The following is a 17,010-nucleotide window of genomic DNA, read 5'->3' as shown; positions in this document are numbered from 1 at the left end:
TTCATCCAAAATGGGAAAATTGATTTCCCCTGCAGGTTCATCCTGGATTCAGTTCCCCTTGAATTTAGTTTCTCCCTGGAATGGATTTAAGTGCAGCCAAATGACCACTTATCCTTGGAAGATGGAAGGAACTTCCACGAGGGAAAAGAGTGCTTCTTGAACCATAGAACGGTAGCTAATGAGTGCACTTGCAAGCTATTGCCATCAGTTTCATTGTAACTTGCATACAATGCAACACTAAGGGGCCGTTTGGATATGCAGATTTTAGAATCTTGAATTTCCTCAAAATTGTAGATGGGAGACGAGAGAAGAAGAGACCAGCCGCCATTTTCTTATTTATCGCCTTTCTTCCGGACAACAAGAGAGCAGGAGATCGCCCATGTTTCCAGGTTTTAGAAATCTCAAGATGGGGAAGAGATTTCTAGAACCCGGATTTCTCACTTAAAATCCAAGAAACGCTGTCAGGAAAGCGTACAGCAGCTTGATCATGAACCCTCTTTTACACTGTTTTCAAACTAAAACCTGGATTCTAAAATCCGCGTATCCAAACGACCCTAAATAAATAGAAACGGAGACTTTCTAAATATTTTTCTGTTCTTTTTAACATATGAAGTTTTAGTAAAATAATATAAGTACAAATATGGAAGAGAAATACAGAGACTAAAAAGAAGGGCCCAAAAAATAACACCAAATGATTAGACACATTCTGATGTACAATCAAACTGAATTATAGAGGTGCATACAATTAATTAAACAACAAGTATCATAAGTAGACACTACTTATTATTTACATATGATTTCCAAACATATAATTGATATGCCATATAACTATATGCTGAGTAATATTATAAGGGGCCCGACAGGTTCTAGTATGCCGGAAGGTTCCAGGAAAATCCAAGGAAAAATACTAACTTGTAAATTGTAATAGAATTTAGCTTCATGTATTATGAAATATCATAAAATTCATAACACTATGGAATTGATTATGTTCTGAACACTACTCGTTACGCTATATGGGCCTGATAGATTCTAGTACGTTAAAAGGGTCCAGGAAAGTCCAAGGGAAAATGCTAAGTTGTAAATTGTAATAGAACTTAGCTTCATGCATTATGCAATATTATTAAAGTCATAACACTATGAAATTTAGAAAATCCAAGGAACAAAACTAAGCTGTAAATTGTAATAGAACTTAGCTTCATGTATTATGCAATATGATTAAAGTCATAACACTATGAAATTTATTATGTTCTGAACATTACTCCATATTTCTTTGCATAAAACTAGAGATCCTAGTGTAGCAAATATTGTGCATAAATATTAGCACCGACTGATGAAATAGAGTGACTAACATCTCCAAGACCATATTTTTATCCATGGGAAAACAAAACATCCTTACAAATGGTCATCAACTTTTAGTTATTCTCAGGCAATTTGTGCCTTTAGTATTTTCTATTTTGAGATTTTTCGCAAATAAAAATTCCATTTCATGTATGAGGATGCCCCAGACATGACTATTTAGATGAACGAATCTCCAAAAAGATAAACATCATCAGGATGATATGGGGTACAGCGGCCTGCCTCCTATGATCAAGCACTAAGTCCTTTTCGGATTGCCTTTTTCCAACCAAGAACTTCCTTGTATGCAAGAGGAATCCCCTTGGTTATTCAGGATAAGAACTTCAAAAATTAAATTAAATCATCAGAGATGCCACTCTATTTTTCATAGTGCTTTTCTACTCATGATTGGCTGCAATGTAAAACATATGATCATTTGTACAAAGAGAAAGCACCTGATATTTACTAGCACCAAGATCAGAAAACACTTGCTTTGTCAGCTCGCCAAGGAAACGACCTGTTCGACAAAATGCAGTAATTAAAGTACATTATAATACAGAAATAATGCTTGAGAAATCCATAATCACAAAGGAGCCCACAATTGAACAAAAGTCCAAAAGAAAACCTCTCTTCATGTGTCCTTGAAGTATTGGGGTGTACTTGTGAATCAATATACTCAAGTGATAACCCACATGAAATGAAATCATATCAGCAAGAGATTTTTCAGAACTATGAGACTAAATCCCTTAGAAGATTTTATAGGAATAGTGACCAAGACAAGCAAAAACATTATTGATAAGCTGATCAAGTAAAGAGTTGAGATTGACATTTTCAGGTAATCCGATATTTCTGCACACTGCAAGACACACATTAAACAATGTTCAAAACTGCATACAGCTGGTCAAGATTTTCAGTTTTTACCCAGGAAATTTCCAGTGTCTTGATTTCAACCTTTTGTTTGTCGACTTTTAGGTCAAGAAACTTTGCATAATAAACTTTACTCTTAATTCCTTAGGCCAAGAATATTAATAAAGATTTTGTAAGTGTAAATTCTGTTATCTTGTGCATGGATTACATTGTCTGTAGTCTGAGGTTGGACATTTATATTTTGGCTAATTTGGATTTTTTTCTGATCTAGCCAGGTTTAGTGATATTGGGGGCTTCTGGAGGTTGTGGTGTCGGTACATATGGGTTCCCATGCACATGTATCTCTAGAAGTCTTGATATTAAAGTGCATCCAAACTTGTTGCTCCCGGAACCTTGTGAGATCCGCGTCGAGCAAGCAAGTGTCACGGACCTTTGGTTTGGGATTGAGGTCCGTGCGGCACTTGCGTTGCCTCACAACAAGCAAGTAAGCCTAGCAAGGTTATGAGAATCAAACCTACAAAACAAACACAAATGGAGTGCTAAGTTTCCAAACACACACAAAGCAATAGGGCGCACGAGTAGGCAAATGTTAAGCTTTATTGATGATTCCAAAACAAGTTACAATAGGATCATGCCAAAAGGTCTACAACTCCTAAGGGTCCCCGATCACCCGTTGACTAGAATGGAATCCCTGCTAGGATATGCACTAGCAATGCACCACTCGATGGCCAACCAAGATCTCAGGGTAAAGAGCTTTAGCTACCAACCCCCTTAACCACCAGTGGCGACCAAAGGTGCTATAAACAACGACTTTTGAAGACGCAACGAGACGAGACGAGATGGATTTTAATACCAACTACGTCCTCACTACAACATGTACATAGGCATGAGTCTTACATATTACATTGATAGACCAAGTCACGGGCCATAGGCCATGCGAACAGCCCCGTGACACTCCCCCACCTAATCATGTCGACACCCTCGTCGACATTGCGTCCGTGTAGGTACGTATTTCATCTTCAGTGAGGTGGAGCTTTTCCCTTGGTTCCCAGCTAGCTTCTGAGTCTGGTAGGCCTTTCCACTTGATGAGGTATTCTAGTGTCGGTCTTCGAGAAGTTCCTCGCGGCTTGGTGCGTTCAGCCATGATACCCTCAACTTCAGGTGTGAAGGAAGTTGCGTGCGGTTCCTCTCGAACTGATGTGTTTCTGGTGTTGTCTTCCTTATCGGCTCGATAGGGCTTCAAACAACTGGCATGAAAGACAGGATGGATTCTGAGCCATGAAGGGAGTTGGACCCGGAAGGAGACGTTACCAACACGCTCAAGGATGGGAAGGGGTCCTTCATATTTTCGAACCAAGCCTTTATGCACTTTGCGGGTAAACTTGAGCTGGCTAGAGTTCAATTTGACTAACACCAAGTCACCAACTTTGAAGTCATCTGGTCTTCTATCCTGATCCGCCCACTTCTTCATCCTCCTTGAAGCTTTCTCCAAATACGCTCTGGCGATGTCTACATTTGTGTGCCACTCTTTTGTCATATGATAAGCAGGGGGGCTATTGCTGATATAACCAGCAGCGATGGAATGGGGGGTGGAAGGTTTCCGGCCAGTCGCTAGCTCGAAGGGGCTTTGATTAGATGCAGAGCTCTTTTGTAAGTTGTAGCAAAACTGCGCTACATCGAGCAGGTGAACCCAATTTCGTTGGTTGGCGCTGACAAAGTGCCTCAAGTATTCTTCAAGTAGGGCATTGACCCTTTCTGTCTGTCCGTCGGCTTGGGGGTGTAGGCTGGAGGAGAAGTTTAACTTTGTGCCCAACAACTTAAACACTTCGATCCACAGGCGGCCTGTGAATCTTGGGTCCCTGTCACTGACAATATTCTGAGGAACGCCCCAATATTTCACAACATGGCGGAAGAATAGTCTAGCTGCCTCCTCTGCATTGCAATATAATGGCGCTGGTATGAAGGTTGCATACTTTGAAAACCTGTCCACGACCACTATGATGGAGCCAAACTCCCCAACTTTGGGTAAGCTCACAATAAAGTCTAGGGAGATACTCTCCCAAGGTCCTTTCGGCACTGGCAACGAGTCTAAGAGTCCCAAGGGCTTGTCCCTTTCCACCTTATCTTGTTGGCAAGTGAGGCACGTCCGAACATACTCTTCCACATCATCGCTCATTCGAGGCCAGTAGTAATTACGTTCGACCAGGGCGAGAGTGCGATGAATCCCAGGGTGCCCTGCCCACAGAGTATCATGGCATTCTCTCAAAAGTTCCTTCCTTAGGTCACCTGATCGCGGGATGTATATTCGACTCCGCTTGGTCAGTAGGAGACCGTTTTGGGCCCAAAAATGCCGTGATTTCCCCGCCTTCACAAGCTGCATGATAGTTTGGGCAAATGGATCTTTCTCAAGCCCTTCACGGATACGGTCTTGTAGGTTGCTCTTTATTTGACACATGAAGGCATGTTCATCCAATTTCAAGGTGGCCAACTCAGCCTTTCGACTAAGTGCATCGACTACATGGTTCGATCAGCCCGGCATGTATTCTAGAACCATATCAAATTCTGCAAGGAAATCTTGCCATCGAGCTTGTTTTGGTGACAACTTCCTCTGGGTTTGGAAATAGCTTGTGGCTACATTATCGGTCTTGACAACAAACCTGGAGCCAAGAAGGTAATGTCTCCAAACTCGCAAGCAGTGTACTATTGCGGTCATCTCCTTTTCTTGCACGGTGTACTTTCGTTCAGTGTCATTGAGTTTGCGGCTCTCATAAGCAATCGGGTGCCCTTCTTGCATAAGCACACCACCAATAGCATAGTCTGAGGCATCAGTCTGAACTTCAAATGGCAACGAATGGTTTGGTAGCTGTAGCACTGGCTCCACCATAACAACATCCTTGAGATTCTGAAAGGCAGTATTACATTTTTCGGACCATGACCACGGGCGATCTTTCTTCAACAAGTCTGTCAAGGGAGCCGCTCGATTTGAGTATCCTGATATGAATCGCCGATAGTAGTTAACAAGCCCGAGGAATGACCGAAGTTCTCCCACCTTGGTTGGAATTTGCCACTCTTGGATGGCACGGACCTTCTCATTGTCCATGCGAATTTCTCCTCCACCCACTTCGTGACCCAAGAACATAATACGCTCCTGAGCAAAAGAGCACTTCTCTAGCTTCACATAGAGTTGGTTGTTTCTGAGTACCCCAAGGACCTTCTTTAAATGATCGTCGTGTTCTTCGAGAGTGTTGCTATATACTACAATGTCATCGAGGTAGACCACTACAAACTTATCTAGAAACTCATGAAACAACCCATTCATCAAAGTACAAAAGGTTGCAGGGGCATTAGTAAGGCCAAATGGCATCACCAAGAATTCAAAGGCACCGTACCTTGTTACACAGGTTGTCTTGGCCTCATCTCCTTCTGCAATTCGCACTTGGTAATAGCCTGATCGCAAATCCAGCTTGGAGAAGTATCTGGCTCCTCCCAGTTGGTCAAACAAGTCAGCAATTAGGGGGATAGGATACTTATTCTTCACAGTCAGCTTGTTGAGGGCCCTGTAGTCAATACACAATCGTAGGCTCCCATCATGCTTCTTTTGGAATAGAACTGGGGCACCAAAGGGGGCCTTTGAAGGCCTAAGAAACCCTGCTTCTAGTAGCTCATTGAGTTGTCTCCTAAGCTCTGCTAACTCCGGAGGGGCCATTCTGTAGGGGGCACGGGCTGGGGGTATGCTGCCAGGCTCTAGCTCAATTTTATGGTCCACTGCCCTCCTTGGCGGCAGCTTCTTGGGTAGCTTCTCAGACATGACATCTTTAAATTCTTCTATAACATCTTTGATGCTCGGGGGAATGAGGATCTCCCCCACCAGTGCCTCTCCCATTTTTAAGGTTGCCACGAAGGTGGGTTCCCCTTTCTTTAAACCCTTCTTCAGCTGAAGGGTCGTTAAGTGTTCGACGTCTTTCCTCTCTTGTCTAGTGGCAGGAATCATACAAGGTGCTTTTTCTCCAAACATACATAGGGAGTTTAAGTAGGGCATTGGGACTGCTTTGGCCTGGTTCAAGAATTCTATCCCCAAGATGATATGAAAATCATCTAAGGGTACTGCCATGAGATTGGTTGTTCCAGACCATGCCCCAATCTTGATTGGTACACTCCTTGCTTTCCCAGTGACGGGGCGGGCCTCTGAGTTTACTGCCTTCATTTTCCAGTCATCTTTTTTGAGCTTCAACGCCAAACGTTTTGCCTCTTGTTCTGAGACAAAGTTGTGTGTAGCACCTGTATCGATCATAGCCCGAGTCATCTTTCCATTGATGCATGCTTCAATGTACATCAAGCCTTTGGATGGGACTCCTTTAGAAAGAATTTTCTTGGCACCTTGTCCCTTGATAGCACTGCACAGGCTTAGAGCTGTCATCTTTGGTTCCTCCTCATCTTCTTCCTCTTCGCTCTGAGCGTGGGGTGAGGAAGCTGAACCTAGCAAAGCATTGACAGTCCTCTTTTTTGGGCAAAACCGAGTATAATGTGGACCGGTGCATATGAAGCACGGCCCCTGTGACGCAGAAGTTGGCGCCTCATTGTATTGTCTGGACCCCTCTATGTGATAGGTTCTCCTATCGCCCCCTGAACCCTGGATTCTTCCTCTTGTGCTACTAAAAGACCGACTAGAGGTATTCATGTTGCTGGGAGGCCTGTTGAAGCTGCTAGATGGCTTGTTGTTGAAGTCTTTCTTCCTGTTTGTTGCGTCATCCCCCACATGATCAAACAACTTTTCTGCTTTGATCATTGCCGTGGCAAGGTTCTGAACTCCTCTTCTTCGGAGCTCTGTCTGAGACCAAGGCTTTAGTCCCTCCATAAATTGAAATAGCTTGTCCTCCTCTGACATGCTCTTTATATCAAGCATGAGAGTCGAAAATTTCTTCACATATTCTCGAATCGACCCGGTTTGTTGAAGGCGCCGTAGGTTCTTTCGAGCAATAAACTCCACATTCTCAGGCATGAATTGTGCCTTAAGTTCTCGCTTCATGTCTTCCCAACTGTCAATAATACATCGTCCCGCTTCAATCTCTTCATAACGGGTTCGCCACCACAATTTGGCATCATCACTGAGGTACATGCTGGCCGTAGTGACTTTGGCCTCCTCATCAAGATGTGTTGCACGGAAAAATTGTTCTATATCGAACAAGAAGTTTTGTAACTCCTTAGCATCACGGGCACCGGCGTAGCCTCGTGGTTCAGGCACTCGAACCCTGCTACCCTGTCCATCTCCGTGACCACCTATGCCATTACCGATGGTCCTCATGAGTAAATTCACCTGGCCAGTGAGGGTCTCAACTTGCTTTCGAAGATCCTCCATCGCGGCCTGATTCAATAACTCAGCAAGAGCATGGACTCGCTCTTCTACCTCTTCTATCATGCCCTTGGTCTCCACACCAAGGCCTTCTGTCAATCGGCAAGATTGAACTGTTGTTGCTCTACCGCTGTCACCCTTTCCTCAACACCAGCAATCCGTTCTCTTGTACTTCGCACCGGTATTGGGTCTTGCTCATCATGGACCTGACTAGACTCCGGAGGAAGTGTTTGGGTAGCATTCTTCTTCGCCATTTCTGAATGTAGGTAGGAACTTCTGCTCTGATACCAACTGTCACGGACCTTTGGTTTGGGATTGAGGTCCGTGCGGCAGTTGCGTTGCCTCACAACAAGCAAGTAAGCCTAGCAAGGTTATGAGAATCAAACCTACAAAACAAACACAAATGGAGTGCTAAGTTTCCAAACACACACAAAGCAATAGGGCACACGAGTAGGCAAATGTTAAGCTTTATTGATGATTCCAAAACAAGTTACAATAAGATCATGCCAAAAGGTCTACAACTCCTAAGGGTCCCCGATCACCCGTTGACTAGAATGGAATCCCTGCTAGGATATGCACTAGCAATGCACTACTCGATGGCCAACCAAGATCTCAGGGTAAAGAGCTTTAGCTACCAACACCCTTAACCACCAGTGGCGACCAAAGGTGCTATAAACAACGACTTTTGAAGACGCAACGAGACGAGACGAGATGGATTTTAATACCAACTACGTCCTCACTACAACATGTACATAGGCATGAGTCTTACATATTACATTGATAGACCAAGTCACGGGCCATAGGCCATGCGAACAGCGCTGGACGAAATGGCCACGTGACACAAGGCACGTGTGATGCATGGCCCCCATGCAAGGCAATCTTTGGTGGATCATGGCCCACGCATGCATTATTCTCCCCCAATTACAGAAAAAATTGACCCCGAGTTAAGTTGCTCTGTGGTGCCAATCTCCCCACCAAGGTACTCGTACAAGTATGAAATGATGAAGATTTTGGAAATCTCTTATGATTTGTGGACACGGACATGAGTGTCGTGTGTCGACACAGACACGGAGTGTCGGAGACGGCGAACTCTCAAAATTTAGAAACGGGGACACACCTAAAATAAAAAGTACATGTAATCATGATTTGTGGACACAGATTCGTGTGCCGAGTTTCGAGAAGGATATGAGGTATCTAACATGGCAACCCCTAAAAATCTAAAAATCATGTCACACTCGAACACATGCATATATATATTGTCACTTCTAGCAATCCACTTAAAAGTGTCTAAAGGAGTGTCGACACGTGTGGATACGGGTGTCGTGTCGGACACGACACGACACGACACGTGTCGGCAATAAATTCAAAGTGTCGGCCAAATCATAGGAAATCTCCATGACTTCTGACAGTCAATCACATAACCGTTGCTTCAAAGCTGCTTTAACACAATGAATGATCCAGCCTTTTTTTGTTGAGCTTGGTGTACGTATCCGCTAGAAAGGGTTCCTTGCGCAAATAAACCACGATGAGATCACCTTCCTAAAACGCCTGATGTCACTAGTTGTCCCACTGAGTCTAGTGCCTTGAATTGCATGGTTCTGGCTTCTTGGGCTGCGGCACAGAGATCAACCCAATGCGTGTCATCACCTCTTCTACATCACTGATCTCCCCATAATCAGCATCATGAAGACTGTAGGACTTCCTCCCATAGACTACCTCAAATGGACTCTTCCTCTTAGATTTGTTGTACAAAGAATTATATGCAAACTCTGCATGAGGTAGTGCGAGATATGACCCTCCTTCACCCATGAATTGAAATTTTGGTTTCGGCCACAACCGATTTTCGGTTTCGGCCGAAATTTAGAAGAAGAAAAAACGAAATTTCGGCGAAATGTGGAAATTTTGAAAATAAAAAATAAAAAATGAATTTTGGTGGAAATTTCCGCCGAAATTTAAAACAATGTCTTCACGTACCAATGATGCTACTAAGAAGATTACCAAGGATATAACTCACCCCCTCTGTTTGTATGTCGATCTAAGGGAGTTATGAATTGTTATATTGCAGCTTCATATCCATCCTCCTTCAAAAAGTTATCCAAAAGTGACTGAGAAACTGTGTCTCTATCCAACATGGCCATCTTGAGCACCTCTTGTAACTTCATCGCCAGCCTAAAGTAAGGGTTGGCAAAATGTGAAGCATTCATTGTCCTCTTACATGAAATAAAATGAGTCATTTTAGAAAATCGATCAACAATCACAAATATCAAGTTCACAGCTCATTGAGTTTGTGGGAGACCCAAAATGAAATCCATGCCAACGTCCACCCATAGAGCCAGTGGCACTGGCATTGAAATTTACAACCTGATATTTTGGCTCTGGCCCATGGCTACCTGGCATATATAGAGCCCAATAACATGGCCCTTCTACTCAAAGCATCAACCACTCTATTATGACTCCGGACCTTTTGCTGAATGACAAAGGTAACCTCCTCCAAGTAACTGAGCCACCCATCTCGCATGTAGACTACTCAACTTTTACATTGACTGTTGATGTGCTTTAGGGCATAATGATCTGAAAATAGAATGAACTTCCATTGAATCAAGTAATCCTTCAATGATGAAGAGCCTGAATGATGGCATAAAGCACAACCTCATATCTAGAGTATCGATGCTTAGTCCTTGAGAATACCCATGATGTAGAATAGAGGGGAGAGAAAAAGAAGGAAAGAAGAAGAGATAAAAATTAGAATAATCCCATCAATGAAAATGTGCCTATTATAACCAACAGTATGGCCCATAAAACGAAATGCTGAAACATAAAATAAACTATTAACAATACATTCTAATCACAACAATATCAATAGAGGATGGTGGCTAGAATCATGAAGGAGTTTGCAGGCTATTTCGGCCTATCCCCTTTCCTCAGTAGTCTCCACACTAAATATACATAACCAACATCTCATTATCTTCGATCGACACAAGATTAATAACTAACTTTTCCTTTAAGCCTTCTTTTAGGCTAGCAAAGGTGTATATATGCATGTGTGTGTATGTATATGTGTGTGTGTCTATATATATATAACTTATCTGCACTGACCCTCAAAAAATCATGTGGAGCTACATTGTTTGGATGATCCAAACCATTCATTTGGATGTTCCAAAGATAGATAGGGTGTGCATCCACAAATCTGTCCATTGTTAACCTCCACAAATGGAAGGGTTAGGAAGATCCTATGGAGCTGATTTTTAATGCACACCCTATCTATGTAAGGGCCTATCAAATGAATGCTTTGGATCATCCAAACAATGTGGGCCCACATGATTTTTTGAGAGGCAGCGCAGATAAGTAATCTGCACTAGCCCGCAGAAACAGTTTTCCCGTGCGTACGTGCGTGCATGTGTGTGTTTGTGAATTTTTTATTTTTATTTCCCTAAGATTGACATGGGAAGCTTTTGACTATATGATTGATGTTTCTCTCAATTTGGGAGTGGATTTCGTTGTTTTTTAGAGGATTATTTAAGTTCTGTGAGGCTTCCGCATTGTTTATGTGCTGTTCCTCTCTTCCACTTTATTTTATCCCACTGAGGTAATTTTGCTAGACACTCTAGACTGGATCCTACAGCTGTGCAAAAAGTTTCAAGGTCTGATTTAAAGCATCCATTTTGAGCAATTACAGAAACACGAGCCACATAAAAGGCACTACATCCTATGTGTTAAAGTATAAAAGATAAATAACGCCTTTTCTCCAACAGCTTAAGCTTTTGGAGAAGTTGGTAAGTTAACATGGTATCAAAGCCAAGGGTCTCGAGTTCAAACCTCCCGGATAGCAAAAATCCACATGCGATGGTCGGCCCAAAGTGGGACCACATGTGCCACGTGTTTGCCAAGTGGGTCACACGTGCGGGGGAGTATTAAAGTATAAAAGATAAATAACGCCTTTCTCCAACAGCTTAAGCTTTTGGAGAAGTTGGTAAGTTAACACTGAATATTAATAGCATTAAAGGAAATATAGACCAACAAACACATCTTACCCTGTATCAGATTATCTTGCTTCAAGAAAATCTCCCGAAGCCTACTTTGACCACAAGGATTATACTTAAGATTGAACTTGTCAAACCGATGGAATGTACTCTTGTCTGCATGAACATCTAACAGATCAACATTAAGGTCGTCCCTGATACAAAGAAATGCAATCAAATCATAAGTAATATCTCAATAAAAGGAAAAAAATAAAATGTAAAAAATGCTTAAAAGTAAAAGAAAAATCCATGCTACCCAGTCAAATCCAAGCTCTCAAAAACTTCTTTGAGAGTCAGATACGTCCCATCTCGGAAAATCACAACCTGAATAAAACATATAGAGATAGAGTTTAACAATCTGGATCAGGTCGGAATAACAGGATCTAACTTCTTGCTGAACAATATTAAGACTGCATTAAGAACATCGAAAAGAAAATTCAGATCAGTACCTCGTCGGGTTCTTTCCTCAACTTTGACTTAATAAACCTCAAAAGATGTTTCTGATTCATACATGCAGAGTGATGAACATGTGTATCAACTTTTCTGACATTATAAAAGTCACGATGTGGTGCACTTTTCTGAGCAAGAAATTCCCTATCCGCATTAAGCATCAAGTGAAGACTGAATTTCTGAAAGAAGCTCCGAAAGATCAAGTTATCAAATGTCAGACCATTATTTATTAATTTATTTATAAAACCAATATTGATATGATAAATATATACTAGCTTCTTTGAAGTTTCAAGTAAGGTGGCATTATCAAGAGCAAAGCAATTACTTGCTCAAGAAGAACCAAACGATGGTAACATAAAGTTCGGATATTCCCAGCTGCAATTACTCGAAGGATGCGATGCAGGTCGGTAAAAAAGGTCGTAGCATCAGCAACGGGAAAAAGTTTTTCTGTTGCTGAAATAATTACAAGCAAACACAGCATAAAGATACAAACAAATGAATTAAAGACCTTCCTGGCTAAAATGAAACAATAAGCTACAAGAGGAAAATGGCATTATTCCCATCCCTACCATCCTTATTTTCATAAACATGAATAACTCCATCTTCCATCTGAAAAAAATGCTGAAGAAAAATTTGAAAAGTCTTAGTGACATCAGAAGAATAAACTGTATAGGTGGGTGTACCATAAATAACCAATTATAACACAAACAATAGACAGAGAGAATAAACTAACATCAGTTTTCTGCTCAACTGCATATGCAAATGGGTTTGGATTAGGCTTTGGCGTACTGGGGTCGGTTATAACTTCTTTCTCCCAAGGAGCAACCTCTTCCCTGAACAAATAGCTTTCCCGCAAATCAAGGCATTCTTGTAGAACCAGGTAGACCTCTGATTCATCCGCAGATGGTAGCTCTAATGGTGAAAACAGACAAAACAGTAGAAATTAATTGTATGGTCTCAATGAATAAATCATCCATTTAGTATGAAACATCCAGGCTGGCACAATTCAAACTTTACGATTGACTAATTTTCCAACTCATAAACCTTTTACAGCTTTACAAATATGTGTTAATAAACTTGGGAAGTTTTTGTGGAGGCTTCTTTCTCATGATAGGAGAAATTCTTTGGGCACTCAATAGGAATGGCCGGAAACAAGTCTCAATTATGTTAATAAGCGTGGTCATTTTATGTCCATTGTATGTTGATAGAAATTTCATCCATACACTCGACTCGACCATTCCTATTGAGGATGAGCCTTGGCACAACGGTAAGGTTGCTCCATTGTGACCTAGTGGTCACGGGTTCGAGTCACGGAAACAGCCTCTCTGCAAAGCAGGGGTAAGACCTAAGGCTGCGTACATCTAGCCCTCCCCAGACCCCGCAATGGCGGGAGCCTCGCGCACTGGGCCGCCCTATTTTTTTAACACTCGACTCGACCATACACATGCCAGTTCCATAGGTGCAAATATTTGGACACATCGTTTGGTGGGCTCATTCTAAGTTTCTAACCATTCAACAAGGGGCTGACGACAAATTTTCAGAAACAAAAAATGGGCAGCAAGTCCCACTGGTCCATATTTAACAAGAAAAGGTCCCCCAAGAGAAAGGTAAAGTAGAGTTCCCCTGAACTGATACGATCATACCATGAACCACAGCTTACATTAAAAAAGTTGCAAATTTCAACATTGTGAGAAAGGGAAAATGCATATAATTTACTGCCAAGAGAAAGGTGATGTTGTAATACCAGTTGGTGTAATCTTCAGCCTTACAAAAGTTTCCTGTTCAGGTTCTTTTCTAAGAATATCAGCTGCTACAGGATCAGGTGGGACACCATGCAGATCACCAGATATACTATGAGACCGGATCATGCTAGCTGCAGCTATTGGCTTTTGCTCCCCACTGGCATTAATGTGATCGGGCAAAGTTTGAAACATACTGTTACACTCGGGTCCCTGTCCATGAATGGTTAAGAACTTAAGATTCAATCGGATTCCCTAGTCAGAAGAAATAAAGCACACGACACATATAACCACAGTTGTTACAAAAGAATATGTTTATTTAACATATAAAAAAACCACATAGAAACTTTAAGCCCACGTCTACTTCAAGAAACATGTAACCACTTCATAGGTGCATATATGTTTTCTAAAGTGATAACTTACTGAGGGATGGTTATATCCTTAGTTATTAATTTCGTTACAGTGGGCATTTTTGTTTTGCTCATTGGAATGGCACGTACCACTTTCGTTTTACTCATTGGAATGACGTGTACCAATTCCTAATCCGCTTTGATTTTTATTTTTTTTAAATCTCTATACCAGGGGAAGTTTTTAAAAACAGTTATAAAAATAAAAAAATGAGAAATATTTACAAAAAATATAAGAAATCATTACATCAACCAAAACTTGCAAAAAGATATATTTTACTACTTGAAACATCTACCAAAGGCATAAAGGCTCCTGATGGGGCCCTAATTAATATCAAATTTAGTACAAAACATCAATAAAACTCGTCATTCATCATATCAAATGACAACTACAATTATTACAAACCTAAACCAAATCTGAAATTGTTGAAATTATTTCCCTAGGTGTAGAATGTGATCATGATTTTAAATTTCCACCGAAACCAACAAAAAACAACGAAGTGTTTCCATTTCCATCCCACCCACAGAAACGCATACTGATAACAAAACCGTATTACATTGTTTTAATCAAAGCTACAAAACATGTCAACTTCAGTTGGAAATTTCAGTAAAATTCCTACAAAATCACGAAAACATATATAAAAATATGCAAATGATAATTTTTTTTTTGAATGAAAAAAGGATATGCAAATGATAAATATTTAAGATGAAACTTCAGGAAATACTAAAAAATTATTTATTTTATATAAAATAAGAAAATATAACTTCTTATATTAAAAATATCAGACAATAATAAATAATATTTAAAAACATTAAAAAAAACAAAATGGACAAGAATATATAAATAGCACAATTCATAATAGGGAAATGATGTCAGCGCTCCATTGCTTTGATAATTGACGATCAAGTTTCTTGTCTTTTAGTATTTAAAGGGCTTGTGAGAGCTTTTTGGGAACTGTAATAACCTTTTGACAGCCCTTTAAATACTAAAAGACAAGAAACTTGAGCGTGAATATAAAAACATTGGAGCAATAATATCATTTTCCTTCAATATTGTAGTGTTATATAAAATATTTTATAATATTATGATTAATTTTTATATGTTTATTCAAAAATAAAATATCATTAAACTTACAGAAAAACAAACAAAATGTGCAGATTTATTCATGCCCTGTTATACATAAAATATATGCTGTATTTTCTCTTTTCTATTTTGTTATAATTTTTAATAAATATTTTAAAAATAAAAAATAAAAAATATATTTCTTTGTCATTTAGTGTATTGATACTATGCAATAGCATTATGTGTTACATAATTATAATTATATTAACCACTTGTGAAATGTGGTATGAACCACTTGTGAAATGTGGTGTATGTATTATATATAAATATTTACTAGTGGGACAACCCGTGCGATGCACGGGTGCAAATTTTAGATCTAAAAGAAACCAAAAAATTAAAGAGATAAGTTAACAAAATAAACAACAGAATTGTGGTGGGGAACAAAATAAAGAAAAAATTGAAAGAGAAAATTTAGCTATGGTGACAACAGAGAAGATTTAACGTGCCTCGCGACAGCAAGATTGGGGATGCAAAACAGGGAAAAAAAACGAAATAAAAAAGGCATTCAAGAAACCACAGTAAATCCCCCAATGTGCAAACAAATATTATCTTATGAATTTTCTTAGAGATAGGGGAAAAAGTTGGCATTTCGTATAATAGGGATATATTTACTGGATATTGCAAGCCCATGAAGAAATTCAGCACTAACAAACACATAGCAGAATAATTAATCAACACTTTGGTAACAAAAGTTGATTAAAAAACAGTATATATGAGTGGAAGAATGCTATGAGTTTCACACCTGTAGACTTTGGTAGTGTCATGTTACATGTAAGAGGAAGATAAAGAGCAAAACATATTTCTACCATTCCAATAGGTTAAATTGATAAAGGACAAAAAAAATGGGTTGGGCAATGTCATGAATTCTACACTTAGGCAGGGTCATTGAAGAGGGAGATAAAGATAGAAACTGATTTCTACTGCTAAATAAGTTAAATATAACAATATATCAAGATTAGGAAGAAAAAGGATACCTCTTGTCATAAACTTCGATTGAATAAAGAAATTGATGCATCAATTTTAGATAAATAAAAAATAAAAAAAGTGTTAAATAAAGAGCTCAAGCATCAAAGAAAGGGAGTGTCAATATAAGTTCTGCGGATATCTATTGCCATGGCCAGCAGTGTCGCTATAAATCTCACGGAATAGTAAGACTACAGAAATTAAAATTACTTATTTCAACTTCGGGCTGCCTCTCTCACTACCAACAAACTCCGGTAAGTAATATCAAATTCAAACACCTAGAGTGGAAGCAGAGCTCAAATTGGTAAAATACCTGGCACTTTGGTTAGTTTTTCACGAGCAGCATGTCTTAGCCAACATATTAACTTGAGAGTATGGAATGTTACCTTATTTGCTCCAACATATACAACCTTCAAATAGCTAAAAAAAAGCATAAACCAAGTACATATAACTGCGCTCAAATTTAGATAAAACATGGAGCAATTTTAACATATTATCTCCTCTTTAATCCTGGGCTCCCTGGATTCTTATGCAAGCCCATTTTTTAAGCATACTGAAGCGTATTCAGTGATTGAAATAGGCAGCTGGTATTTGCACCACCATATTTTGAAAATGACACTACCCACATTGTTTTACACTTCTCTGATTAGATGATTATAGGATATTGTGTATTGTAACAACCCTTAAAAGCTAAGTAAGAAACTGTAAACCAATATGCCCATTATCAAAATCTAGTAGTACGGATATCATCAATGTG

General features: G+C 40.0%; 1 protein-coding gene across 1 annotated transcript in view; it reads right to left on the bottom strand.

The window, feature by feature from the left end:
• The window catches only part of LOC143874632 (putative AMP deaminase), a 47,549-nt gene that overhangs the window by 16,381 nt on the left and 14,158 nt on the right, over nucleotides 1–17,010 (bottom strand). Inside the window, exons 3-10 of the mRNA XM_077376906.1 lie at nucleotides 13,766–13,973; nucleotides 12,755–12,933; nucleotides 12,591–12,642; nucleotides 12,347–12,474; nucleotides 12,021–12,200; nucleotides 11,828–11,895; nucleotides 11,584–11,726; nucleotides 1,791–1,852 (exon numbers count right to left, since the gene is read on the bottom strand). Coding sequence (XP_077233021.1) covers nucleotides 1,791–1,852; nucleotides 11,584–11,726; nucleotides 11,828–11,895; nucleotides 12,021–12,200; nucleotides 12,347–12,474; nucleotides 12,591–12,642; nucleotides 12,755–12,933; nucleotides 13,766–13,973 — 1,020 coding nt within the window. The remainder of the gene's footprint in view (nucleotides 1–1,790; nucleotides 1,853–11,583; nucleotides 11,727–11,827; nucleotides 11,896–12,020; nucleotides 12,201–12,346; nucleotides 12,475–12,590; nucleotides 12,643–12,754; nucleotides 12,934–13,765; nucleotides 13,974–17,010) is intronic.

The sequence above is a fragment of the Tasmannia lanceolata genome, unplaced genomic scaffold (genome assembly GCF_043159265.1).
Source record: "Tasmannia lanceolata isolate RefF3 unplaced genomic scaffold, GAP_Taslan_0.1 ptg000002l, whole genome shotgun sequence".
Lineage (NCBI taxonomy): Eukaryota > Viridiplantae > Streptophyta > Magnoliopsida > Canellales > Winteraceae > Tasmannia > Tasmannia lanceolata.
Note: the sequence above shows the minus strand (reverse complement) of the source record. Positions and strands in the feature narration are given on the sequence as shown.